Source organism: Molossus molossus, unplaced genomic scaffold (assembly GCF_014108415.1).
Source record: "Molossus molossus isolate mMolMol1 unplaced genomic scaffold, mMolMol1.p scaffold_m16_p_1, whole genome shotgun sequence".
Classification (NCBI taxonomy): domain Eukaryota; kingdom Metazoa; phylum Chordata; class Mammalia; order Chiroptera; family Molossidae; genus Molossus; species Molossus molossus.
Genome location: NW_023425344.1, coordinates 252,025,742 through 252,053,719, shown reverse-complemented (window position 1 = coordinate 252,053,719; position 27,978 = coordinate 252,025,742). Strand labels below are relative to the sequence as shown.

General features: G+C 53.7%; 1 protein-coding gene across 2 annotated transcripts in view; it reads left to right on the top strand.

Moving 5' to 3' along the window:
* The first annotated feature begins 10,966 nt into the window (after nt 1-10,966).
* BRF1 (BRF1 RNA polymerase III transcription initiation factor subunit) overlaps nt 10,967-27,978 on the top strand; it is a 46,660-nt gene continuing 29,648 nt past the window's right edge. For both annotated transcript variants that reach the window (XM_036260331.1, XM_036260322.1), the window contains exons 1-3: nt 10,967-11,150; nt 19,691-19,771; nt 26,544-26,717. In XM_036260331.1, the coding sequence (XP_036116224.1) occupies nt 10,967-11,150; nt 19,691-19,771; nt 26,544-26,717 (439 nt within the window). The remainder of the gene's footprint in view (nt 11,151-19,690; nt 19,772-26,543; nt 26,718-27,978) is intronic.

Sequence of the window (27,978 nt, the reverse complement as noted above, 5' to 3'; positions counted from 1 at the left end):
TGGAGCAGGAATTTAATCATGAAATATGAAACTATAAAATCTCTAAAAAAAAATTGGAAAAATAGTCATCGTCTCAGAGCAAGAGGGGCTTTTATAAGCAAGCCACACACTGGGGGGAATCGCCACAGACATATAAAGAGACCAATCTTTAACACATTAGGAACTCGTAAGTCACTAATGAAAAAGTGGACCTAATAGAAAAATCTGAAAAAGATACAACCCCCACTTCACATACTCTATTAAAAATTAAATGAGAAATTACGACCAAATAGATTGTGTGAAAAATAAAGGCAATAATGCACAGCCCTCTTCCTAATAACTTTAGGACGTTTCACGATGATCTTTCCCCTTGAGGTCTTCCCAACTGTGGTGTCTGCATGGGGGCCACTTGCGTCTCTTCCCAGCTCCACACTCAGGGCCGGACCCTGGCAGCTGGAGGTTGGCCCAGGTGGGAGTATTTGCACCATGGGAATTGGCAAACAGAGCATTGCTTGATTTACTGTCCTGTTTACCAACAAACTTCTCAAAGGCAATACCCAGGGGGCTCCTGTCACAGGAACCTGGCTCCCAGGCTTCTGCGATGGCCATGGCAGCGCCGAGAGTGTTAGAGTTTCTGCACGTTTATCCCCTGCAAATGAACCCTTTTAGGGTTAGGAAAAGTGATTTTTTAAACACAGTTTGTAGATGCTCCACTTCCTGGAAACAAAGGCTCTGAAACAAAGAAGGGCAGGAGGTAGCATTGTTGTTTATTCCTAGTGAGCCTGTGGGGACAGCACACACCACCCCCACCCCACCCCACCCCGACCCTGAGCCCCTCCCAGAGGTGCAGCTGCATCCAACTGCACAACTTCAAATCCCCACCAGAAAGCTGGAGGCTGCGCCTTGAGGCCCAAGATGATGGCACATGGATGGGTAGCCCGTGGAGCTAGGTGGGTACCCCTGGGCTCTGCCACCCCAGATTCCAGGTCTTCAGAGACAGTAGCTTCTGTCCAACCACCAGGTCCACCACCAGGTCGTCTTAACTTTGGATTGGACAGTGGTTCAGCTGTGTTTCGGGGTGTGTCTGTGAGGGTGGTTCCAGGTGGATCAGCATTTGAATCGGTGGTCTCAGTAAAGCAGATTGCCCTCCCTAACGTGGTGGGCCTTACCCAATCAGTTGAAGGCCTGAATAGAAGAAGAAGGTGGAGGACTTTGGCTCTTTTTTCTTGTCTCACTGTTGAGCTGGGACATCTCATCTCATCTTCCCCTGCCCTCAGACTGAGACTTATGCCCTCAGCTCCCCTGGTTCTCAGACCTTCAGATGCAGACGGAATCACACCACCAGCTTCCCTGATCTCCAGCTCAAACACAGCAGATCGTGGGACTTCTCTGACTCCACCGTCACGTGAGGAATCACCCATAACAAATGTCCTTTAAAAAAAATCCTCACCAGCCCTGGCCGGTTTGGCTCAGCGGTTGGAGCGTCGGCCTGTGGTCCTGAGAGACCAGGGTTCGGTTCCCGCTAAGGGCACGTACCTCGGTTGCAGTTTGTCCCCGGCCCTGGTCGGTTGTGCGGGTGGCAGCCACTCGATGTGTCCCTTTCACATCGATGTTTCTCTCTCTCTCTCTCTTCCTCTCTCTCCCCACCACTCTACCTGAACAAAAAATAGAAAAAAAAAAAAAAATCCTCACCAGCCCTGGCCGGCTTGGCTCAGTGGTTAGAGCGTCGGCCCATGGACCAGAGAGTCCTGGGTTCGGTTCCCGCTAAGGGCACGTACCTCGTTGCAGTTTGTTCCCGCCCTGGTTGGGGTCGTGTGGGTGGCAACCAGTTGATGTGTCTCTCTCACATCGATGTTTTTCTCTCTTCCTCCCTCTCTCCCTCCAGCTCTATCTGAAGATAAATGTAAAAATGTCCTCAGCTGAGGATGAAAAATCCTCACCAGAGGATATTTTTCCATTGATATTTTTAAATAGAATGGAAGGGGGAGAGAGGGAGAAATGTGGACGTGAGAGACACATCAATTGGTTGGCCTCCCACGTGACCCCAACTGGGTCTGGGGATCAAACCTGCAGCACAGGTTACCCTTGGCCTAGAATTGGACCTGAGACCTCTGTGGGCCGATGCTCTAACTGCTGAGCCAAACTGGCCACGGCCAAATGTCCTTTTTTTAAAAAAAAAAAAAATGTTTTTATTGATTTTTTTAGAAAGGAAGGGAGAGAGAGAGAGAAGCATTGATGTGAGAGAGAAACATGGATTGGCTGCCTCCTGCACGCCCCCTAGTGGGAAGTGAGTCCATAACCCAGGCCTGTGCTTTGACTGCAAATCAAATTCCAGACCCTTCCGTCCCCAGGCCAACCTCTCATTGCTGAGCCCCACCAGCTGTGCCAGATGGCCTTTTTCTTAAATCCTCACCCGAGGACATTTTTCCATTTTTTTTCAGATAGAGTGGGAGGGAGAGAGAGAGAGAGAGAGAGAGAGAAACATTGACGTGAAAGGGACACATCGAGTGGCTCCCATCCACATGGCCCATCCAGGGCCAGGGACAAACTGCAACTGAGGTACGTGCCCTTAGCGGGAACCGAACCCGGGTCTCTCTGGACCACAGGCCGACGTTCTAACCACTGAGCCAAACCGGCAAGGGCCTGGTGACCTGACGTGGGTGACCGCAGTGCCTCCTGACCTCGCGGCTCCTGACATTGGCTCCGTGATGGCGGCTGTCCAACCTGACGGAGCTGGAGTCCCGAAGTGCCCACTGAAGTCAGCGGTGTCATCACCGCCATCACCACACTTTGGAAAAAGAAGGGGATTATCCTAACCGGGATTTCAGTGTCTCACTAGATGCCCTGACCAAAGCCACACAGTGTCACTGCAAGAATCCAAGAAGGAAGCAGGAGCACGGAACTGGCGTGGATGCGTGGCCTCCTCTCACGCCCACTTGCAGAAAGTCAAGTTGGAGCCTCCCTCGCACAAAGCACCAACAAGACCCCAGGCGGACGACACAGGTAAAGCTGGAAAGCACCAGCTCTGGCCGGTGTGGCTCAGCTGGTTGGAGCATAGATCCATACACCAAAAGGTGGCAGGTTCAATTCCCAGGCAAAGGCACATCCCATGGTTGTAGGTTTGATCCCTGGTCGAGGTGCGTGTGGGGGGTGGGGATCAATGTTTCTTTCTCACATTGATGTTCCTTTTAAAAAAAAATTTTTTTTTCTTTATTGATATTAGAGAGAGAGAAAGAAAAGGAGAGGGAGAGAGAGGAATAGAAACATTGATGAGAGAGGACATCGATTGGCCGCCTCCTGCATGCCCCCCACTGGGGATCAGGCCCACAACCTGGGCATGTGCCCTGACTGGGAATCGAACCGGCCACCTCTTGGTACATGGTCAACGCTCAACCACTGAGCCACACCGGTCAGGCTCACATTGATGTTTCTCTCTTTCTCTCTCTCCCTCCAATCCTCTTTCTAAAATAAATAAAAATATATATTTTTAATTTTTTTATCCTCACCCGAGGACATTTTCTCATTTTTTGTTCAGGTAGAGTGGGAGGGAGAGAGAGGAACAGAGAGAGAGAGAAACATCGATGTGAAAGGAACACATCGAGTGGCTGCCACCCACATGACCGACCAGGGCCGGGGACAAACTGCAACCGAGGTATGTGCCTTTAGCGGGAACCGAATCCGGGTCTCTCAGGACCGCAGGTCAACGCTCTAACTGCTGAGCCAAACCGGCCAGGGCTAAAAATATATTTTTTTAAAAAAGGAAAGCACCAAAACCAGAAGAGGCTCCTCTGCGCTGGAAGGGACTTTCTGAGTGAAGGACACCACGAGGAGAGGCGGGCCGTCGTGCCAGTGTCCCCACAGCCCCAAACCTGCCACCTGCAAAGCGATGAGGCAAACGTGAGAAAACGTCCAAGACGTGCTGGAGGCTAAAGGTTGGTGCCTGGTGGGTAAAGTGCCCTGCAGCTGGACGGGACAGTGTGGCACAGGGGAGGACATTCAAAGGCCTGTGGATGGTGGTGGATGGGCTGAGACTCGTAGGAGAGTTTTCCCATTAGCAGATGCCTGTCTTCCCACCCAATTGCTGGGGACTGAACACTGGGCTCCCTGAGGTGGCAGTGCTCAGTGGGAAGTGGGTGCCAGTGACCCAGAGGGCATCATTGGGTCCACTTTGGGGAATCCACTGGAGGATGGGTCAGGAGCATATGACCCCGCGATGGCAGTGCCCTGCACTGAGTGACACTGTGGTTGGTCCCTGAGGTCACCTGCAGACAGCGAGAGTGGCACATGCCCAGAGGACCTGCCAGCTCGGGCCCCTGAGCGTGGAAGCCTGGAATCAGCCCTGGGGTAGTTGGGCAGGGTACGGGGCGGGCAGCCACGTACAGCCACCCACGGAACACTCCACAGCTATGAGAAATGCTAAGTCAAAAATGTTTACAAATAAAATGCACAATCTGATCCTGTTTGGTTAACAAAATGTACATGTAAATGCATGTATGTGTCATGAATGTATTTACGTGTAAGAGGTAATCCACAGAAAAGACCTATTTTCAGCCCTGGCTGGTTTTCTCAGTGGTTAGAGCATCGGCCTATGGACCAGCGGTTCTCAACTTGTGGGTCGCGACCCCTTTGGGAGTCAAATGACCCTTTCACAGGGGTCGCCTAAGACATAACAGTAGCAAAATTACAGTTATGAAGTAGCAACGAAATAATTTTATGGTTGGGGGTTCACCACAACACGAGGAGCTGTATTAAGAGTCACAGCATTAGGAAGGTTGAGAACCACTGCTGAGGACCAGAGTTGTGGGTTCGATTCCGGTCAAGGGCACAATACCTTGATTGCAGTTTTTCCCTGGCCCTGGTTGGGGTTGTGTGGGAGGCAATCAGTCAATGTGTCCCTCTCGCGTCAATGTTTCTCTCTCTCTCCCTCCCTCCCACTCGGTCTGAAGAGAAATAGAAAAGTATCCTTGGGTGAGGATTAAAAAAAAAAACCTATTTTCTTTTTTTTTTATCCTCACCGGAGGACATTTTTCCATTTTTTTGTTCAGGTAGAGTGGGAGGGAGGGGGAGAGAGAGAGAGAGAGAGAGAGAGAGAGAGAGAGAGAGAGAAACATTGACGTGAAAGGGATACATCGAGTGGCTGCCACCCGCACAACCCAACCAGGGCCGGGGACAAACTGCAACGGAGGTACATGCCCTTAGTGGAAACCGAATCCGGGTCTCTCTGGACTGCAGGCCGACACTGTAACTGCTGAGCCAAACCGGCCAGGGCAAAACCTATTTTCAAATACAGAAAAAAGATCGAAAGATTAGAAATGAACCCAATGTGTTAAGAAATTGCCTCTACATTGGTATTCAGGTGACTTAGGTTTTCCTTGTCTTTTTTCATATTTTCTCTGCAATGAACATGCATACATTGTGTAATAAAATAAAGGGAAGTGACACTGGGTCCTGTGGTCAGAGCCCACCGTGTGGAGCGGGCTGCTGACCCGGCGGCAGGTGCCATCTGGCTGGGGTTCGCCCCGTCCTGGGAAAACCAAGTGAACAAGGGGCTCCCACCCCACCTGCTCCCTCACAACAAACAGAGGCTGTTTCATGGGGATGCCAGGTCCCCAGGGTAATATCCCTCCTTTCAAAGACAATTATGCAAATGTACAAGGCGGCTCCCAGGACCCGGGGGAAAGGGTTAGACAAGTAATGGAAGATTCATGGAAGCAAGTGTGTACTCGAGACTGTTTTGTACCAGTGTTGGGAAGTGACTGAGGTTAAAACAAACCTCGCAGTTTGCTGTGTCCTTGACATAGACAGCTATTTTCAACCATTTTCATCTCATGGCATGTAAACTCATCACTAAAATTCTGCAGCATGCCAAGAAATATATTTTTTGCCAATCTGAAAAAAAATAAGTGTAATTTTACTTAGTCACAGTCACACAGGACGACTATTATTGTGTTGGCTGTTGTCATTTGTTATTTGACAATCTAAGGGAAAAGAGGTCAGTACAGGTATTGCATGTTTTAAAAATTCCTGCAGCGCTCGGCCAGTGCAGCTCAGTGGTTGAGCATTGACCCATGCACCAAGAGGTCACTGGTTCGATTCTCAGTCAGGGCACATGCCCAGGTTGTGGGCCCAATCCCCAGAAGGGGGGCGTGCAGGAGGCAGCCAATTGATGTTCTCTCTCATCAATCTTTCTATCTCTTTCTCTCTCTCTTCCTCACTCTCTAAAAAAAAAATTCTTGCAGCACACCAGTGTGCTGCAGCTCGAGGCACACCCGTAGAAAATTGCTGACATAGCCCTGGCTAGTGTAGCTCGGTTGGTTGGGCATCAGCCCTCGGGCACTGAAAGGTCACCAGTTGGATTCCTGGTCAGGGCACATGACCAGGTTGTGGGTTCAATCCCCAGTGGGGGGCATGCAGGAGGCAGCCAATTGATGTTCCCACATCAATGTTTCTCTCTCTCCTTCTCCCTTTCTCTCTCTCTAGAAATCAATAAAAAAAAGTCTTAAAAAGAAAAGTAAGAGTTATTAAAAAACACAAGAAAATCACTGCCGTAGACTAATACAGACTGACGGTGGGTCTCCGGTCGGAACACCTTGCATCTCATGGCTGTTGTGCACCATTCTCGGCAGGTGAAGCTCAGGTGTGGCCCCTCGAGGGCTGGGCCTGAAGCATCCTTCTGCCGGCCTTGGATCTGCAGGGGAAACTAGGAATTTCACAGGGATGTGGGAACAGGTGTGTGCAACATTCCAAGTAGCAAAACATAGGGAAAGGAATGTCCAGCGACAGAAGACAGATGTACCAGCGGCGGGCAGCACACCCACCCTGGGGAGCAAGAAAGGTGACCGCTGGTGCCCTGTAGCCAGCCTGGGAAAGTGCTCGCACACGTTGCTGTGGGACCCGGGTTCAGGAAGGATGCGCCCAGGAGAAGGCTGCGCTCCCCGGCCTTGGGGAGCCCTGAGAACAAGGGGCACCCTTGTGTTTACTTTAATACTTCTCTGTGTTTCTTACAATGAAAATAGTGTCCCAATAAGCCAGAGCATGAGTTAAATGTTGGGAAAGAAAGAAAGACAGCAAGCCTCTAACCCAGAAGTCAGCAGAGGACGCTCACGGATAAGTCACAACGGCCAACACCAGCGGCGGCAGCGCCGTGAGCGGATGTTCAACCTCCGCGCTCTTCAGATGAACGTAGAAATGGTTTCTAGTTTTTCTCAAGGTTTTCTTTATTTTTCTAATGTCTTAGAATGAACAAAAACGATTTTCTTCATCTTCTGTCAAAGGAGTAAAGTGGGTCCCGAGGGAGGTGCCCAAATGCCGCGTTTTGCGCTATAACAAGAGTGGAGGCGGGAGGGACGGAGCACTCCGGGGCAAGCAGAGACCAAGCCACAGCAGTTTTCAAAAATACGTATCGGGGAAAAAAAATGCATCCGCCACGTGGGACACAGATAGGGGTTATGGTCACAGGTGGAAAGGCCGCGGGGTCCGGCGCACTGCCCTGGGTTGGCCTGGCTGATGCCTCGCAGTGGAGAGGCTGTGGGCAAGAGCCACTGGGCAGGACTTGGTGACCACTTGAGTTTGGGGGAGGAGAAAGGACTCAAAACCAGCTCAGGTTCAGAGACTGCCGACCCCCAGGAGAGAGGAGATTCCAAAGGGGAGACCTAGAATAGAAAGCAAAACAGACACACAAACATAAAAATGGGAGTGTGTCCAGAGACTCAGAACCTCGGGAGGTGTGGGGGACTTGGCTCTGTTGAGCAACCAAGCACACAGGACACTTCCAGACACTGCACACGAGCGAGATATACCCTGACATGTTTCACCTTACAAAACTAGAAGAAGAAAAAATCAAAAGCCAATTAGGCAGAAGGAAAAATATGATAAAATCAGAATAGAAATCAATGAAATAGAAAACAGAAAAACAATCAAGAAAAATCAATAAACCAAATATGATTCTTTGCAAAGGTCAGCAAAATTGATAAACCTCTAGGCTAATCAGGAAAAAACAAAGACAAAAATGACCCACGGTAGGACAGCGTGTAAGAGGAACGTTCGGCTCCTGTCTTTAGGTGATGATGGTTTCATGGGTGTAATACTCATCAAATAACCTTTGAGTCCAAGAAGGACTCAAAAGGGAAACTTACAAATTATACATTTTAATCTGTGTCGTTAGGCCTCAATAAAGTTGTTAAAACCACAAGAGCATTATAAGACCCCAGTAAAAGGCAAGGAAAAAAGTCAGAGAGAGGTATCAGAAGTGACACAAAAGTTGGAGTTCAAGGCTTGCCCAGAAGGGTCCCTGGTGACACCCAGACTTTTGGTTTGGCCCCTGAGGGGCAATGCCCTCCAGGAGAGAAGATCGATCGACCTCCCAAAGCCTGAGGCAGCCCAGCACCCAATCACCTGGCTGAGGCCAGGAGTGGGCCCACCCTCTTCCACTGGCAGAAGAAAAATAAGTCATAACACCTCCCCACTGATTGGTTTTGCTCAGTGGTTAGAGCTTGGGTTTGAGAACCACAGGGTCCCAGGTTTGATATCCTGGACCCCGGTGGCGGTAGTGTGGGAGGCAACCAATTCATGGATCTCTCTCATAGCGATATTTGATTCTTTTTCTTTCTCCCTCCCTCACTTCCACTCTATCTAAAAATCAATGAAAAAATATTGTTGGGTGAAAATTAATAACAACAACAACAAAAAGAAAAAGGACATACCGCCTCACCACGGTCACCATTCAGCCGAGATTCCCAGGTGTGCCAGGGTACAGGCACACGTAAAGCAAACCGAGAATAGACAGTAGACATAAATCCACGGGGCACCAGGTAGGGCCATTACTAGAAGGAACCTCTAACATGCGACAGGTGTGCTCCGGAATATAAATGAAAAACAGAATTTCATCAGGGAACTGAAACCTAAAGAAAAGGAATCATATGGAAAGTCCAGAACTGAAATATAAAATGACTGACATGGATACTTGAGAAGAGGGTTTGAAAGCTGATGACACGGGCGGCAGAGAAGACGAGTGAAACCGGGAGCAGCAGGTAGAACACACCCTGGTGGAAGCACGGAGGGAAAAAAGGAGAAAAAGCACAGAGGACGAGGCGTTGGGGATAGAGCAAACACCTAACACAGGTGCACTTGAAATTCCAGAGAGAGCGTAGTGGGAGAGGCCATGCAGAAGCCACATGTGAATTTAATGAACACAATAAGTAAAAGAAATCACCTAGGGACATCCTAGCTGAACTGCTGAAAATAAAGTTTTAAAAGCATCCAGGAAAAAAGAAATGGTACATTATCTTCAAGTGTAACAAACAGATACAAAGTACTTTGGGGATAGAAATGATGGAAGCAAGCCAGTGCAATGAGGTCCTTAAAGTGCTCAAGAAAGCGACCTGCCAGCTTCCGCTTCCATAATGGGACCTCAATGCCAGCCCCTCCTGCTTGTCCCCCTCCAGGTGCCCCAGCTGCTCCCCCTGGCGTCCTTACCTCAGACGCAGCTGGGAAGCTTGACCACTCCACACTTGGGATGCTGGTCAAGCTCCCCATACCGTCTCTCACTGTCCCCACCTCGGTGGCGCCTCTTGGCACTGTGATTGTCTGCCGCTCCCCCAGCCAGGGCCAAGAGGTCAGTCTCCCTCCTCTGGGCGCCCCCTCAGGCCCAGCAGGGACGACACCCCATTTCTCTCTCCCTGGAATGGAGAGCAGAAAAGCCTCTCTGCTTCCCAGAACCCCCCTGCAAGGAAGGTCTATGTCCAGCCCTGCATTAGGCCTGCATGGGTGCAGGCGGACTGCTATCTGAAAACCTCGTCATATGATGGGGATTTAAAAAAAATTTTTTTTCTTTATTGATTTTAAAAGAGAGATAGAAACACGAATGAAGTAGATAGACCAGTTGTTCTGCACGCTGTCTCCGGATGGGGAATCGAACCAGCACCCTTGTGGTACAAGGGCAGACGTTCAACCACTGAGCCAACCAGTCAGATACGGTTCTCCTCTAGAATGTACTTGACTACTGTGGAGTATCCGCTCCAGATGCCTTAGGACCAGCTCATCCAGTTATCTGACAATCTCATCACACGATGGAGATTAAATCGCCTCTACAGCTGAACCTTGGAGAGTTGTATTTACAACTTGATGTATTTACAACTTTGCGGTTTTCTGATTTAGTTTGAGCTCGTCAGCTCCTGCAGTTAAGATTCAGTCTTTTAAAAAAAAAAAAGCAGCCTGACACATTTCTTCTTAGGGTTTTTCCCAGGGACGTCATGGGTGTTGGGGCGACTGGGAATGGCACCCGCGGGTGGGGGGACCCCAAATGTGACTGTCACGGGTAACCACAGGTGGCGGGAGTCCCGTGGGGACAGACGGCAGGGGCGGGGCGCGCATGAGGATGCCAGAGCACGGCAGGCACAGGTTCCGGGGTCCGGGGAGCCGTGGGGCACTCGAGAAGCGCAGCGGCAGGGCCGGGCGGTCCCAGGCCGAGTCTCCACCCCCACCAGGCCCAGAGATCCGCCGCTCAAACCAGTGCGGGGCCCGCCCCCACAGCTCCGGTCCAGTCACCGGCGGCGCTCAGCACTAACAGCGCTCACCTAGTCAGGCCCCGCCCCCACTCCAACCCCGCCCCGGACCCCGCCCCCACAGCTCCCGGCCAGTCACAGGCCGCGTTCACACTCTCGGCCCCGCCCACAAGCCCCGCCCCTCATCCCGAAGCCGTCGCGCCGCGGGGGAGGCCTGATCGTTCGTGGTGTTGGGACTGTGGCCGCACCGGGGCTCGGAGGTCGCGGGTTCGAGTCGTCGCGTCTCCGCCTCGGCCCCGGTGACCGTCTCTGTCTCGCAGGCGCGGCCGTTACTGACGGTGCGGCGAATCTGCCGCTGCGAATCTGCGGGCGCGGCGGCGACCGCGGAAGAGGCCTCGCGAGAGTCTGGGCGCGGGCGCGGCGGCGAGGCGGGCGGTGCGGGCCGAGCGGCCGGAGCGGCGGGCCGGGCCCGCGGAGCCGCCGGCATGACGGGCCGCGTGTGCCGCGGCTGTGGCGGCACCGACATCGAGCTGGACGCGGCGCGCGGCGACGCCGTGTGCACTGGCTGCGGCTCGGTGCTCGAGGACAACATCATCGTGTCCGAAGTGCAGTTCGTGGAGAACAGCGGCGGCGGCTCGTCGGCGGTGGGCCAGTTCGTGTCGCTGGACGGTGGGTCCGGGGCCGGGGCGGCGCGGGCGGGCCCTCGGGGTCGTCACGGGGTTTCCACCCGCGGGCGACGTGCGGCGGCTGCGGGCCGGGGCTGCACGCGCGTCCGGCCTCCGCGGGCTGCGCTGTGAGCGGCGCACGTTTGGACGCGGGTCCCCGCCGCCCTCCCGCCCCCGGCCACCGCGGAGCCGCGCCGGGTCCCCGGTTGTGCCGCGCAGGGGCAGCGTCCAGGACCGGGGACCCGAGCGTTCACCACCTCGGGGGCGGGTCTGTCCCGCGGCCGGTGCCTCGGCGCTTCGCCCGGCAGGTGGCGCTGCCCGCGCTGGGTCCGGTGCGCGACCACCGCTGGAGGGGGACACTTGGGGCCATGGCCAGCGTGGGGTACGAATGGAGCTGCTGTGTGAACGGACGTTTCCCCTTCTCTGGGTGGTTCCCAGGGGTGAGGTCGCGGGGCAGGTGCCGGTTTAACTTCACTCGCACTGACCACTGGCTCCCCGGCCCCGCCAGCACCGAGTTCCCGCTTCAGTGTTGGGGGGCGGGGGGGACGCACATTTCCTTGGTGACGTTTAAAGGGCCTTCCGTGAGCTCAGTCCTCTGCTGGAGTGTGCCTGTCTGTGTGTTCCGGTCTTTGCTCCTTTTCTGTTTCGGTGGTTCGTTGTGTTGCTCTGAGTTCTGAGCGGTCTTTACATATTCTAGTTTAAAAAGTTTAGCATTTTGACTACAAGTTTAATATTTTCATGCAGTCTATTGGATGGATTTTTTTTTTTTTCTTTCATAGATGGTACTTTTTTTTTTTGGCACATCCTAGCCCCGTGCCACTGTGTTGGTTCTGATAAAAACTTTTGTTTTTCTATGTTTTGCCGTTAGATCTGGGACCGTTTTGAGTTTACTTTATGTTAGTTGTGGTGTGTGGGTCGAGGCTCATTTCTGTAGGTGGATGGCCAGTTTCAGCACCATGTGCTGTGGGGCTGCCCTTGCTGGACTTGCCTTTGCTCCTGGGCAGTGATCACTGGGCCACGCTTGTGGGCCTGTTGCTGGGCCCCCAGTTCTGTTCTCTTGGTCCCAGCGCCAGTCCTCTGTCCTTAGAACACTGCCTGGTCTCCTGCACATTTATAATAAGCCTTGAGATCAGCTGTCCTGAGGCCTCCAACTTTGCTTTTGCCCTCCTTAAGGTGCTTTTAGCTGTTGTGGGCCCTTTCCATTGAATTTTAGAATGGGGTTTTTATTGGAATTGCATTAAACCTCTTGATAAATTTGGGGTAATTTGATGTACTGTGCTGTGTCGTCCAGTCCTTGAACACAGTATGTCTGGTAGTTTTCAGCACAGAGCTCCTGTGCGTTCTTTAGATACAAACTCAGGTCCCAGCAGAACTACTGTAAATGTTATTTGAAAAGTTTTAATTTTAAGTTGGTCATTGCCAGTATATCAAAATATGGTTGATTTCTGACCATGCTAAACTGATTAGTTCTAGGTTTTTTTTATAGATTCCTTGGAATTTTCTATGTAGACAACTATGTTGTCCATAAATAAGAGCATGTTTTTCTTCCTTTTGTTTATCTTTATTGCCTTCAGCAGACTGCTTACCGTCTTCTCAATCTGGAAAGCTCTCTCCCCACTCAGCGTAATGTTTTTTTTTTTTTTCTTTATTGATTTTAGAGAGGAAGGGAGAGGGAGAGAGAGATAGAAACATCGATGAGAGAGAACATTGATTGGCCGTCTCCTGCATGCCCCCACTGGGGATTGGGCCCACAACCTGGGCATGTGCCTTGACCAGGAATCGAACTGGTGACCTTCTGGTGCATGGATCAACACTCAACCACTGAGCCACACCAGCCAGGCATAATGTTTTATTTTTTTATTATTGGTTGAGAGAGAGAAACATCGATTTGTTGTTCCACTTATTTATGTATTCATTAGTTGATTCTTTTTATTTTTTATTTTTTTTCCTTTATTGATTTTAGAGAGAGAGAGGAAGGGAGAAGGAGAGAAATAGAAACATCGATGATAGAGAACATTGATTGGCTGCCTCCTGCATGCCCCTCACTGGGGATCGAGCCCACAACCTGGGCATGTGTCCTGACTGGTACCGGTGACCTCTTGGTGCATGGGTCGACGCTCAGCCACTGACCACACCGGCTGGACCATTGGTTGATTCTCTTTTTTTATCCTCACTCCAGAACATTTTTACATTTATCTCTAGATAGAGTGGGAGGGAGAGAGGGAGGAAGAGAGAGTGAAACGTCAATGTGAGAGGCACATCAACTGGTTGTCACTCACACGACCCCAACCAGGGCTGGGGACAAACTGCAACCGAGGTTCGTGCCCTTAGTGGGAACCGAACCTAAGCCTCTCTGGTCCGCAGGCCGACACAAACCGCTGAGCCAAACCAGCCAGGGCCATTGGTTTATTCTTTTTTTATTATTATTTTTATTTTTTTATCCTCCATCGACGTGAAAGGAACACATCGAGTGGTTGCCACCTGCACGACCCAACCAGGGCTGGGGACAAACTGCAACTGAGGTACATGCCCTTAGCGGGAACCGAACCCCGGGCTTCTCTGGACCACAGGCCGATGCTCTTAACTGCTGAGCCAAACTGGCCAGGGCCCATTGGTTTATTCTTGTATGTGCCCTGACTCAGTATCGAACCCGCAACCTTGGCATATTGGAATGACACTCTAACCAACTGAGCTATCTGGGTACCTGTTCTCCCTCTCTTCCCCAAAATATGTTTCATTGATTTTTTAGAGATAGAAACATCATTGGGCTGCCTCCTGCACACCCCGTACTGGAGATCAAGCCTGTAACCCAGGCTTGTGCCCTGACTGGGAATGGGTCCATGCTCAACCACTGAGCCACACCAGCCAGGCTGGGGACCTGTTCTTTATCTGTAAAGTTGAGGACGTTCCTTTCTTCTCTTAGTTTGCTGAGAGTTTATCATGAATGGGTGTTCAATCTTGTCATGCTTTTTCTGTATCATCTGATATATTCATGTAGTTTTCCTCTTTCTGTGTCAGTGTGGCTGATGGGCATTCAAATCTGCCTTGCATTCCTGGGGTAAACACACTTGGTCAAGGTGTATCATTCCATGTATATGCTGCTGGATTACAGTTACTAATATTTTGTTGAGGATTTTTTTTTTTATTTTGTTCTTTATTGATTTTAGAGAGGAAGGAAGAGGGAGAGAGAGAGCAAAGCATCGATGAGAGAGAACATCGATTGGCTGCCTCCAGCACACCCCCCACGGGGATTGGGCCCACAACCTGGGCATATGCCCTCACCGGGAATCGAACCAGTGACCTCTTGGTACATGGGTCGATGCTCAACCACTGAGCCACACCGGCTGGGTTTGTTGAGGATTTTTATGATTATATTTATGTGGAATATTGCTCTTTAGTTTTCTTGTAATGTCTTTGTTTTTGATAGCAAGGTTATGTGCCTCATGGGATGAGTTGGGAGATGTTCTCTTCTCTTCTGTTTTCTGAAAGAGATTGTGTGGAATTTGTGTTAACTTTTCCTTAACTGTTTGGTACAATTCACAGTGTAGCTCTCAGCCTGTCAGAAGGTTTTTAACCACAGACTCTGTTTCTTTAATAGTTGTGGTTTGGATGCTCTGTCACCTGGGTAAGTTTGTGGTTTTGAGTTGTTGAATTTGCTCAGGTAGAATTGCTGGCACTGTTCCCTGTTGTCCTTCTGATGTCTGCAGGGTCTGTAGTGCTGTCCCTTTCTCCTCTCAGATGTTGGTATTCTTTGTGTTCTCTCTTTTCCCTTTGTCTCTTTTGCTAGACGTTTATTTATCAACTTTATGACACTTTTCAAAGAACTGGCTTTGGGTCTCATTGATGTTTCTCTTCTGTCCTCCGCCCGCACACGTCTTTGTGTTCTTCCTGGGTGACTGCCAGGGCGCCTTCCCTGGGGCTGTTGGAGCTGAGGCTCCAGCACGGTTTGTGGCTTTGTCACTAGACTTCGGTGCCCGTTGGGAAGAGAGTAACAACCATAGTGAGAAGGGCACTGTGCTGAGCACACCCCTTGACCTGATGCAGAGAGGAAGCTGGCGCAGAGGGGATGGACTCCCAGGGAGTCTTGGACGGAGAGAGGTGCTCCTGCCCATGCACAGCACAGTTGGTCCCATGGCCTGTGAGCACAGGCTTGGAGCTGGGCCACGTTTGTCGCTGTGGGGATGCCTCTCCAGAGTGGGCTGGCTCTGTCCTATGGGCTCTCCCTCAGGAGATTGTGGCAGGGGTCTTGAGTTCTTAGCCCCCAGGTTGGGCAGAGAGGGGAGGGATGTCATCTGCCCCGGAAACCCTTCTGTCCCCCAGGTAGGACTCTCCCAACCTGGTCCCCTCCCTTCCCCATCACAGCAGCGATGGCACCAGCCATCGACTTGGTTCCTGTCAGTCTTCCTTGGTCATCTGTGTGTGTCCAGCAGCCTTCTCAGCTCTTCCACACTCCAGCCCCATCTGCAAGCTGAGCTTCCCTCTGAGTTGCCCTTTTCTGGGTCCCATGGCCACTGTTTTTCTAAGCATTCCTGCTTATTGTTTGAGAACTGAGTGGGGACAATTAGCTCAGAAGTTTACTCCGAAATATGTAAATTAGACATCAGGGCCCAGGGGCCAGGGGCCCTGCCCCCACAAACTCCTGACTGGGCTCCTGGGTACCACCCTAGTCCTCCTGAGGCTGGGCTTTCTGGGTCCCCTGGGTTCCCTGGAAGATGTTTAGGGAGGACTGGATATACAAACAGCACCTCGCCGAGTGCTGGTGATAAGGGTGGTGCTGGGACACCCAGGCCGAGTCCTTCAGCTGCTGGACAGCTGGTGAGGGGTGGGACGGCTGAGGGAAAGGCTATGGGGCTGAGAGGGATGGTGCTGAAGACCGCAGTGCCCAGGGAGGCCAGAATGGCAAGGCCCGGTGGGGCTGGGCAGCTTGCCTCCGAGGGTGCTGAGAGAGGGTCCTGGGCAGGGGCACGCCCTGCGTGTGTCAGGGACTGCGGAGGCAGAGCAGGGCTTCCCAGCAGGGTGGGGGGGACGGGCTGTGTGTGACAGGCACTGCAGTGTGCTATGCAGTATCGAGCTGAGGGCCTTGGGACAGCAGTTCTTCCCCTGGGTGTTCCCTCTGGTTGGTGATGCACCTGGGGCAGAGGAGCTTCACTCAGCAACATGGCTCCTGCTTCCTCAGGGACCCTTCTTCCGGGGAGCCTGCCATGGTTTCCACAGCCACAGTATCTCTAAGTCCTAGAGGTCTCCCTGTTATGAGTCATGAAGTACTTTCACACGTTTGTGATGGATGACACCCCCAGGAACTGGATGAGAAAGGTTGCTGCCCCAGCCCTGCAGGGGGGTGCCTAGAGGTGGAGCCACTCTTGCTTGCTGGAGGTGATCCCTCTGCCATCACCACCTGGCATGTGCTCCACCCATAGGGGGCCCTCCTGGCACAGCTGGCCTGGTGGCTGGGGTCCGAGCAGGGGCCTGCTGTCCTTGAGTTGGAAGGTTCCGCATCTCTGCGCTGTGGTCTCTCCGGCCCTGTTGAGCTCCTAGCTGAAGGAACCGCTCTCAGGACATGCTGGTTGAAGTCTGTCTGGAGGCCCTCGGGCGAGAGGACTGGTTTGGGAGCCGGGTTGGCTGCTGTTTCCTCCTGCAGCCGCCCCGCAGGGTCCCCACCATCAGTTTTAATCCTGCAAGCAGGCTCCTCGGTGGCTGCATCGGGGAAGGTTCAGGCTGCTGTGCTGCTTAGCTCCTCACTCATCAGGGGCAAGAGGTCCACGTGCAGGCCACGGCCTCAGTGCCAGGACTCGCCTGGTCTTGTCGGGTGCCTTTGGGCGTGTTAGAGCATGTGCAAGCTCCGAGCTCCGGCTTCAGGACCCTCTCCGACCCTGCTGGGCCGCACAGCCTCACTTGAAGTAAAGTTGTTACAAAATTGTTTCAGTTTCTGCTTACTGGTGTTGGAGTGAAACGTTTTGGTGCTGTGTGTGGGTCTTTCTGGGGTGCTGAGGCCCCTTGGCCCTGCCTTTCTCTTCTAGTTTAGGGGTGTCGGTGTTCTTGGCTTTGTCCCCAGTGCTCAGAGTGGCCCAGTACTGGGTTCCCAGTGGAGTTGTGGGTCTCTCCCCTGCTGCCCACAAGGGGGCGGTCTTGGCCTGGCGGCACCAAAAACCTGTGCCTTCTGCCTGTCAGTTCCAGCTTGTTGTATTTTTGTCATAGGATCTTGTTATAGAAACTATTGAATGTTTCTGAAGTAGAGGAGATAGTGTGAAGGGCACCTGAAGGGCAAGAATATCACGTTTGGGCCAGTGGTAATTCCGCGTCCTGTTCCTTGAGTCTTTCCAAACTTTATCTGTTGTAACCAAATCCCAGTGGGTGGAGTTTGTCAAGTCAAAGATACAGGTCAATTCAGCCAGCAGGCCCTCCCTTCCCCAGCTGCCCCAGCGAGGCACCGTCACCGGCACTGTCACCATCCTTGACACAGAGAACTTAGTGAGGGGACAGGCAGGAAGACCCTGGTCTCTCCTGGAGCACGTGATGCACTGAGGCCATGCACAGCGAGCACGGGGAGCATGGAGCGGGAACATGCGTGTGCACACCTGTGTGCGTGTATGAGTGTAGGCACGCCTGTATGCTGCCTGTGACTGCATATGTGTGTGTGACCTGTGTGAACGTGTGCATGCCAGTGTGCTGCATGTGACTATGTGCATGTGTGTGAGTGTATGCATACTTGTGTGCGTGTGTACATGTGTGTGTATGTGCAGGGGGAGCAGGACTCAGGAGCCAGCTCCCAGAGCAGGTGGAGCCAGAGCAGCCCCAGGAATGGTGTCGGGCAACCAGTGGGGAGAACAGGGAAGGACGCACAGAAACAGGAAATAAGTCCTGGTAGTACGAGGAGGGGCCTGGGGGTGGAGGGTGCTAGGGAGAGGGATGGAGGGGGTGGGAGAGGGTAGAGGTGGCACGTGGTCATGGTGCCTAGTGTGGAGTCACCTCTCTGGACTTTGTGGCTTGTGGGGGGTGGAAACCGGCTTGCAGCAGATGGAGAAGCCCAGGAGCTGAGCAGGGGAGATTGCATTTACCATAACACTGGACCACACCTCCTCAATTCTTATAGCCTCTCAGCATGTGGCCTGTGTGTAAGCAGGGGAGGTGGCTGGGAGGAAGGCCACTGGTGCCCCACTTCCTGAGGGTGGAAACTCAAGGGGATATGCCATTCCATTGTCCTTTTTTAACGCAGTATTGTTCTCCTTGATCAAAAGCACATACTTATTTTGTTGTTGTTAATCTTCATCCAATGATATTTTTCCCATTGATTTTTAGAGAGAGTAGAAGGGAGGGAGACGGGGAGTAAGAGAGAAACATTGATTGGTTGCATCCTGCACGTGCCCCAACCCAGGCCGGGGATCAGACCTGCAACCCAGGTACGTACTCTTGACCGGGAATTGAACCTGTGACCCTTTGGTGTGTGGGCCGGCACTCTAAATGCTGAGCAACACCGGCCAGGGCTAAAGCACATACTCATTTAATTAGAACAGTAGGGTGATTTTTTTCCCCCCTAAAATTGAAGTTGGGGCCCTGGCCAGTGTGGGTGAGTGGTTAGAGCTTCGGCTTGAGCACCAAAGTGCAGGTTCGGTTCCAGTCAAGAGGGTGTACCTGGGTTTGAGGTTCGATCCCCAGCCCCAGTCTGGGTCGTGTGGGAGGCAGCCAATCAGTGAGTCTCTCACATTAATGTTCCTCCCTTCCTTCCTACCTCCCACTCTATGTAAAAATCAATGGAAAAACATCCTCAGTGGAGGATGAAAAAATTTAAAAAATACAAGTTAGGGGGTGCTGAAAAAACACAGGCCAAAATGTGACTTTCCTGGTCAGGCGACTGAGTGATGTGGCCTTTGTCTGAAAGTTTAGAAAAGTAACGTTAACAGCCTGGCTGGTGTGGCTCACTGGTTGAGCGTCGACCCATGCACCAAGAGGTCGCCGGTTCGATTCCTGGTCAGGACACATGCCCAGGTTGTGGGCTCGATATTCAGTGTGGGGCGTGCAGGAGGCAGCCATTCAATGTTCTCTCTCATCGATGTTTCAATCTCTCTCTCCTCTCCCTTTCTCTAAAATCAATAAAGGGGGAAAAAAAGTAGCGTTAGCAGAATGGGGTGGGAGATGCCGACTCTGATCTCAGCCTCCAGAGCTCGAAGGTACCACGGGTCCCCCGCCTGAGAGGGAGGGCACACTGCTGGCCCTGCTCCCTCTTGAAGGCACTGGGTCTGTGGTGACCTGTTAGTGCAGCACCCAGTGTGCCACCTGCCCCAGGCACTGCACTCTGCTGGAGAGGACACAGGCTCCGTGCCAGTCTCCTCCGGCCTCCTTCCCCATGATCTGGGCTGGTCCTGTGACTGCTGTGACCACAGGAAGTGGCCGAGGAGGCTCCCAGCTCCCGGCCTCAGGAGGCTGCTGCTGCTTCTGCCAGAGGGCAGACCCCGCTCTGTTCTTGCTCCAGGAGCACCTTGTGCAGCTGAGGCTGTTGGTGATCTGCTCTGCCTTGTTTGGGCTAATTGGTCTGATTTGTGTTTCTAGGTGCTGGCAAAACCCCAACCCTGGGCGGTGGCTTCCACGTGAACCTTGGAAAGGAGTCCAGAGCACAGACCCTGCAGAATGGTATTTCCCACTGCCCTGCTGCGGTGATGGGCGGGCACAGGGTGAGGGTGGGTGTAGGCCCCACCTCCAGGAGGAGTTGTTCCCAAGTCCCCTCCCCCAGGTCATCAGGACCCCTCCCAGAGGCCTCCTGCAAAGACTACCAGGCTGCTCAGTATGTGGGGTCCTGTTTGTCCTGTCTCTGTGAAGACAGGCAGAGACACTGCCATCTGTCCGGTGACATGCAGCCATTGTGGCCGTGCCCTGTGACAGACTGCAGAGATGTCTGCAGTCCTGGGCCGTTTCCTCGGGGTGTGCGTCTCCTTATTGATTGTGAGAGTTTTTCGTGTCCCTTAGATTCAAGTCTCGCATTGGCTGCACGAGGTATGGGACATGCCTGCCGTCTGTGGGGGCTTCACTTTCTCGACGCTCTACTTTGAAGCACAGACTGCCAGGCGGTGGGCTTGTAGTGACTGCTCACATGAAAATACAACCTTCGGTTTCCACTGTGCTTTTCCTGTGAGCCCGTGGGTTTGCTAGTACAGGTAGCTCTTCAGATCTCCAGCTGAATTCTCCCGTGGTTGGAAGTCGTCCTCGGCAGGATCTCCGTCTGTGGAGGCAATGTGACACTCCTAGTCTGAGTTCCTTTTTAACTGGGACCTTTGGGGGTCTTATCCCTTTCATTTGGGAGATACTTCTCAGGGAAGTGGGTTCTCTGTTTCTGTGTGTTTTCTTGGTGTGACGTGATTGTGGTAAGGTCATGTGCACTGAGTGTGCACCGCGGGACACACGCATGAGTCAGGGCCTCACTGGTGGAGGTGGCAGACTGTGCTCTGTGTGCCCAGAAAGCCCCTGCAGCCTCCACCGCGTGTTCTGTGCTTCAGACGCCAGAGTGGACCCTAGCGCGCGTCCCTTGCCTGGGCGGCAGGGGCAGTTGGTGGGTCGGCTGGTCGCTGTGTGGGACACCATGGTGTGAAAGCGCTGCTGGTGTGTTGTTCTGTCCTCCGAGGGTGTCATCCTGGGGGACGCTTGTCTGGTGCCATTGCCATCGTCAGCAAGCAGCCTGAGGTCCAGGAGCGGTGGGTGGTGGCACACGGGTCTTTCCGGAGGGTGTGCTGGCGCCTCGGGCCGTGTGACCTGCTTTCCCTGGTGAGCAGCCGGGGCTGCGTCACCCTCTCTGTGCGCAGGTCAGTGCCCAGCCAGTGGAGCCGCTCTGCGGGGCTCCGCGTAGGTTTTCAGACTTGTCATCTCTTGCTGATTCGTGGGTGTTCCTCCCACAGTCTGGGTGCAATTCCCCTGTTGGTGCACATATTTTGAATCGTTTTCCCAGTTGATGGCTTGGCTTTTCACTTTTTCTTAATCCTCACCTGAGGATATTTTTCCATTTATCATCAGATAGAGTGGGAGGGACAGACAAGGAGAGAGAGACACATTGACTGGTTACCTCCCATATGACCCGACCAGGGCCGGGCTGAACCGCAACCAAGGTACGTGCCTGTGACTGGAATCAAACCTGTGACTCATTGCTCAGCGGGCCGACGCTCCAACCGCTGAGCCAAACTGGCCAGGTCGGCTTTTCACTTTTTCAATGTTGTCTTTTTTCTTTTTTTTTTCAATGTTGTCTTTTGAGTTCTTTGTTTTAAAATATGTTTTCATTTACTTATTATTTTTTTTTAGAGAGAGAGAAACATCAGTGTGAGAGAAAAACCGATTGGCTGCCTCCTGTATGTCCCTTACTGGGTATCGAGCCTGAAACCCGGGCCTGTGCCCTGGCTGGGAATCGAACTGGGACCTCTCAGTCCATGGGATGATGCTCTATCCATTCAGCCACACCGGCTGGGCATCTTTTGAGTTCTTAATTTTATTTTATTTATTTTTTTATCTTCACCTGAGGACACTTTTCCATTTTTTGTTCAGATAGAGTGGGAGGGAGGGAGAGAGAGAGAAACATTGATGTGACAGGGACACATCAAGTGGCTGCCACCCTCACGACCCAACCAGGACTGGAGACAAACTGTAGCCGAGGTATGTGCCCTTAGCGAGAACCGAACCCGGGTCTCTCTGGACCACAGACCAATGCTCTAACTGCTGGAGCCAAACCAGCCAGGGCGAGTTCTTCATTTTAATGGAGTACCTCTGTATCATTTCTTTATGGTTAGGATTTTGTGACTTGTTTAAGAAATTCTTGTGTATCTTGAGGTCTGAAGATACTCTGCTGTGTTTTCATCTGGAAGCTTTACTGCTTTGTTTCCTATTCATTCATTCGTTTGTTAACCTTCATCCAACGATATTTTTCCATTGATTTTTTTGAGAGAGTGGAGCGGGGGGAGAAAGAGAGAGAAATAAAATGAGAGAGACCCATCTATTGGTTGTCTCTGGCATCACCCCAACTGCTGAGTTGGAACCTACAACCCAGGTACAGGCTCTTGACCAGGAATTGAACCCGAGACCCTTTGGTCTTGCTCTAACTGCTGAGCCAGACCAGCCAGGGCTTGTTTCACATTTAGAGTTGTGAGCCACTCAAGTCCATTTTTTCATACATGGTGTGAGGTAGGGTCAAGGCTCACATTTTTCTTTAAGGACATCTCGAGGTGCCAGCACCATCCTCGGAAGGCCACCCTTCCTTAGTGCATGCCATTGGTCACCTGTCACCAGTCATGTGAGCCCACATGACGCCTTTGCTATGGTGCCCCAGGTCTTCTCTCTAACTGCCGTGAGTCTGTCCTGTGGCCAGCGCTACACTGTCCTGGCCACCTGGCTGGTTCTCCAGCTCCTATGCCTTTCAAAGTAAAGGTCAGAGTCAGCTTGTTGATTTCCACAGGAAAACTTAACCCAGACTTCGGCTGGGCCCTGGATCTGCAGGGGGTTGTGGAGGATTGCTGCGCTGCTGTGCTCGGGAAGGCCCTGCTTCATCACCCCGTCCCTGTCCCAGGGCTGGGCGCCCCACGGCTGGGCCCTGGATCTGCAGGGGGTTGTGGAGGATGGCTGCGCTGCTGTGCTCGGGAAGGCCCTGCTTCATCAACCCCTTCCTGTCCCAGGGCTGGGCGCCCCACGGCTGGGCCCTGGATCTGCAGGGGGTTGTGGAGGATTGCTGCGCTGCTGTGCTCGGGAAGGGCCCTGCCTCATTAGGCCCTTCCTGTCCCAGGGCTGGGCGCCCCACGGCTGGGCCCTGGATCTGCAGGGGGTTGTGGAGGATTGCTGCGCTGCTGTGCTCGGGAAGGGCCCTGCCTCATTAGGCCCTTCCTGTCCCAGGGCTGGGCGCCCCACGGCTGGGCCCTGGATCTGCAGGGGGTTGTGGAGGATGGCTGCGTTGCTGTGCTCGGGAAGGCCCTGCTTCATCAGCCCGTCCCTGTCCCAGGACTGGGCGCCCCACGGCTGGGCCCTGCGTGCCCAGTGCCACATCCCGGTGCCCCCGACCTCCCTGTCACGTCAGTGTTTCCCTGTTACCAGCAGTAATGCAGCGTTTAGCCACAGGCTTGGCTTCAGTTAGAGCGGGAGGGAGAGAGGGACGGAGAGGGAGAGAGAAACATCGATGTGAGAGAGACACATCGAGTGGCTGCCACCCACACAACCCCAACTGGGGTCGGGGACAGACTGCAACCAAGGTACATGCCCTTAGTGGGAACCGAACCCGGGACTCTCTGGTCCATGGGCAGACGCTCTAACTGCTGAGCCAAACCAGCCACAGCTCATTTTCTTTTTTTTTGTTATTTTCTTTTTATGCTGGCTTCTAACAAGCCAGCATGTGATTTACCAGTTTCTTCCTTAAAAGTGTGAGGAATTTATTGGTGAGTGTCTGGGCCTAATGTTTTCTTTGTGAGAAGATTTTAATTTTTAATAGGATTTTAATAGGATTTTAATAGGACAAATTAGATTTTCTGTTTCTTCCCATCAGTTTCCTTAAGATGTCCTTTTCAGCTGCTGTCTGTTTCTTTATTCGGTTCAGGTTGGTGATCACAGCGCCACCCTGCCACTCCTGGTTCCCTCAGGTCCTCTTTTCTCTCTTGGCCTTAGCAATTGTTTGTTGTTGTTAATCCTCATCCAAGGATATTTTTCCATTGATTTTTAGATAGAGTGAAAGGGAGGAAGGGGTGAAGGAGGGAGGGAAGATGATGGGGGAGGGGGAGAGGGAGAGAGAAACATCGATCTGCCCTGGCCGGTTTGGCTCAGTGGTTAGAGCGTCGGCCTGCGGTCTGGAGAGACCTGGGTTCGGTTCCCGCTAAGGGCATGTACCTCGGTTGCAGTTTGTCCCCGGCCCTGGTTGGGTCATGTGGGTGGCAGCCACTCGATGTGTCCCTTTCACGTCGATGTTTCTCTCTCTCTCTTCCTCCCACCCTTTCTGAACAAAATATTGAAAAATGTCCTCAGGTGAGGGTAAAAAATAATGATAATAAAAATTAAAAATAGAAACATCGATCTGTTGCCTCCTGCACGCCCCTGATGGGGGTTGAGCCCGCAACCAGGGCATGTGCCCTGACCAGGAATCAAACTGGCACCTCTCAGTCCATGGAACATGCTCGATCCACTGAGCCGCACCAGCTGGTGGGACTGTGTCTTTCTAACTACAGTCTGTTTATACGTTTCTGTGAGTTGATGTCTTTTCTAACATTTCGAGGCTATAATGGGCTTTGAAAGTTTTCTGCTTGGAACTGTCTGCTTGTTGACCTTAGCATTTCTTTCTTCACCTCTGTTTCCCGCAGATGTTGGTGTTTCTTGGTTGTTAGTTCATGTTATATGAATGCGAATCTTGAGTTGATCCCCTCACTGTGGCAGCCCACGTGGGGCACCTGTAGGCTTTGGGCGCCCTGGGTCCAGTCACAAGAGTGGCCTCTAGTGGGCAGTGCGCAGGGACGGGTGTGACATGAGCCCTGCTAGAGCACCAGAGTGCCCGCTGCGCCAGCCTTCCCATGGGTCCTTCCGCCCCGGGCAGCTTCCGGGGGCCCTGTGGTGCAAGGGCGTGGTGTAGACTGGAGGCTCGCCTTCCCCTGGGCGCTGCTGTGTCCGTGTTCTCAGTCTCTGCTCTTGCCCGGTCTGGAGGGATGCTGGTCAGTGCCAGCTGGAATAGAGGGCCCTGTCCTTGCAGAGTGTCAGCGTCTCAAAGGCACCTGCCATCAGCATCCCTCTCCTGGGAGGAGGCCTGAGGACAGGAAGCCGTGCTTGGCTGGGAATCGGCGTTGCATGGCTTTTGTTTCTAGTAGCACGTCGTGCAGTTTATTCAGTCCACCAGTTGTGCCCACGGAACCCGCATGGATCAGAAGCTCGTTTGGAGGAGGGAGTGTGGCAGTGTGTGCGGGGCTCCTTGGTGCGGACATGCCCTGAGTTGTGGTAGTGCTCGCACACTCTGAATGTACTAGGACATTGGGACCTACGTTCCATGTGGGTAGTGATACAGTCCGAGTTGTATTGCACTGAAGAACTTGTGAAATCACGGGAGCCCCCGAGCCCCTGGCCTGTGGGTTGGGTATACGGTCAGAGCTGCAGAGTGAGAGCTGTCCTCACCACTGTGGCCCCTCCCTGACTCACCCACTGCGTGGGCTGCGCCTTGAGAGCGCGCCCTCAGGGAGCACCTTCCCTGCCTGTGGGACGTCGTCCCAGGCGTGCGCCACAAGCTGGGAAGCAGCAAGCGCAGCCTTAGTGGGTTCCCCATCAGCTGCCCTGTCATCTCTGGGCCTTGTGGGACTGTGCTGTGTGCTGCCCGACACGTTGATGGGGAGCCAGTGATTGGCTCTGCTGCCTTTCTGTCCAGTGGGTTAGGGTCCTGGTTTTGCCCAGGCCTCGGCTCTGGGGACAGGGACAATGACCCTGACCCCGTGTCTTCAGTCTGACTGGGGGCCTGGGAGCTGTGTGGACTCCAGGAGGTCTTATGGAGTGCTCAAGGGAGCAGGGCCACATGGTGAGGTCGGGTGGGGGACCCCTTGGGGTGCCGACTCTGATTCCCTCAGGTTAGAGTCAGGCTCATCCCCCAGCTGCCACGCCGGTTCCTCGGGGTGCTCCTTTGGTGCCCGCCTTGGGCAGCGTCACTGTCAGGTTGCTGTCAGCAGCATTTGCTGGGCAGGCTGGCCTGGCACAAGCCAGACAAGACCAGGGACACCGTAGAACCCTTGCCTCCCATAGAACCCTCGCCCTTGTCAAAGAAAGCAAGGAACCAGCTCGTCCTTTTCTGTGGGCTGAGTGGAGGCCTGCTTCTTACCCAGCATGCCCACGCAGCGGGTGAGTGGGGGAGGGGCCTCAGTGGTGAGGACAGCTCTCACGCGGCAGCTCTGACCCGTGTGCCTGCGAGGCCTTTGGGCCTCTGTTCTGAGCTGAGTGCACGGCCGCTCATGAGTGGGACAGCACGGTTCTCCTGCTGCTGTCTTTTGCCCACAGCTTTGGGGTGGGTTTGCTCAGAAGGGGTGTGCGTGCAGATGGTCCCTCTCCTGAAGCCGCCTGGTGCTGCTCGTGCCTTGGCCAGGATGGCGCACGGGAAGTAGGGCGCTGAGCCGTGGTAGAGGGTGTTTCGTGCAGGCTTCACTGGCAGGAGGTTGTGTCTGTGCGACCTGTGGGGAGCCCTTCCCAGACACCCTGAGCTTAGGGACTTGAGAGAGGTTCACGCCCCACACTGCCCATGCCTGCCCAGGCCTCCGCCTGTTTGGTGGCACCTGAGAGTCACAGTGAATCGGCACCCGGCACCCGTGCCGACGGTGTTAGTGGAGCACACACAGTGCCTGCGAGTGCAGAGGGCGAGGGGAGCCTTGCTCTGAGTGTGTGGCTGGCGGCTTGGGCTCAGGCCCAGAAGTAACTGTCGCTTGTGTCCTAGGGCGGCGCCAGATCCACCACCTGGGGAGCCAGCTGCAGCTGAACCAGCACTGCCTGGACACGGCCTTCAACTTCTTCAAGATGGCCGTGAGCAAGCACCTGACCCGCGGCCGGAAGATGGCCCACGTGATCGCCGCCTGCCTCTACCTCGTGTGCCGCACGGAGGGCACGCCACGTATCCTTTGCTCCCGGGGCCTCGGCGCACCCTGGCGTGGCTCTCAGCAGCCTCTGCTTCGATGCTGGGGTGCAGTAGAGTGACTTGTGTTTAGTTGAAGCACCTTGTAGGATTAACTGTCCGGATGAATGCCGGGCTTCCTGGTCGCCATCTGCCCTCGGCCCCTGGGGAGGAAAGTGGGTGCTCTGCCATCACTCTTCAGTGTCTTCTTGCTGTTGGACAATCGTAGTCGGGCCGGTGTCCCGCAGTGCAGGGTGGGCGTCCGCACAGGCCCACTGACCTCATCGTACCCGAGGACCGTGTGCTCTCTTCCTGTGCACGCTTCACGGGTGTGCACTGCGGCCCCACTGGACCAGGGCTCTGTGTGCCGCCTCTTCCTGGGGAACCTGGCTCTGGCTCCCTGCAGGGCCTCTGTCCTCCTGCTTCGTGTGCCCCCCCCCCCACTCCTGACCCCACAGCCTCCAGTGGCACCTGTGCACATCAGAGGGCGGTCTCCTTTCTGCCTATGACCACGGGGAAGTCCATGATGCAGACAGTGTCCCCAGAATTTGCAAGGCGGTGACAAGGTCTGAGTGGCCCGATAGCCTGAGTCTTGTGCTGTTTGTGGCGGGCACTTGTTCACAGGCTGGGAGGGTTCGTGGACCCGGTGGCCCTGGTACCTCCTGTCTCTGGCTGTCTGAGCCACTGGTTTCTCCCTCTGTGCTGCTCCTGCCCGGCCTCATGGCCCTGTCTTCCCTCCCCCCCCCCCGTTGACCTTGTGCCCAGGCAGAGCTGGGCACAGAGGCCGCATGGGGAGCACCGTGTCGTGGGGCATCCAGCACAGGCAGGTTCACACATGGGATGAAGGCGGGCTGCCTGCCCGCGAGGGTGGTAGAGAGCCCATGGCCAGGGTTTCTCCTTGAGATAGTGAATGGGCCAGAATTGGGTTATGGGGCTGGTGGCACAGCTCTGTAAATAGACTCAGAACCACCGAACTGCACATTGAACAGGTGAGTTTGTAACACTGTTCCAAGACCAAGCGGCAGGGTCTGGGGAGGCCCTCTCTGCAGCCTCACACAGGCCAGCCTCAGGGAGACGGATGGAGAACCCCAGACTCATCCTGGACACCCCTCTTGTTCCTGCCCCCGTGGCTTGGCTCTGTGGTCCCTGTCCTGGCACTGCCTTGTCCCTTCTATGTGAATTACAAACGCCAGCGTTCACGCAAAGGCCCCCTTTCTCCTTTCCCCGCTGTCTGCAGCAGCCCCTCAGTCCCCGCGTGGCC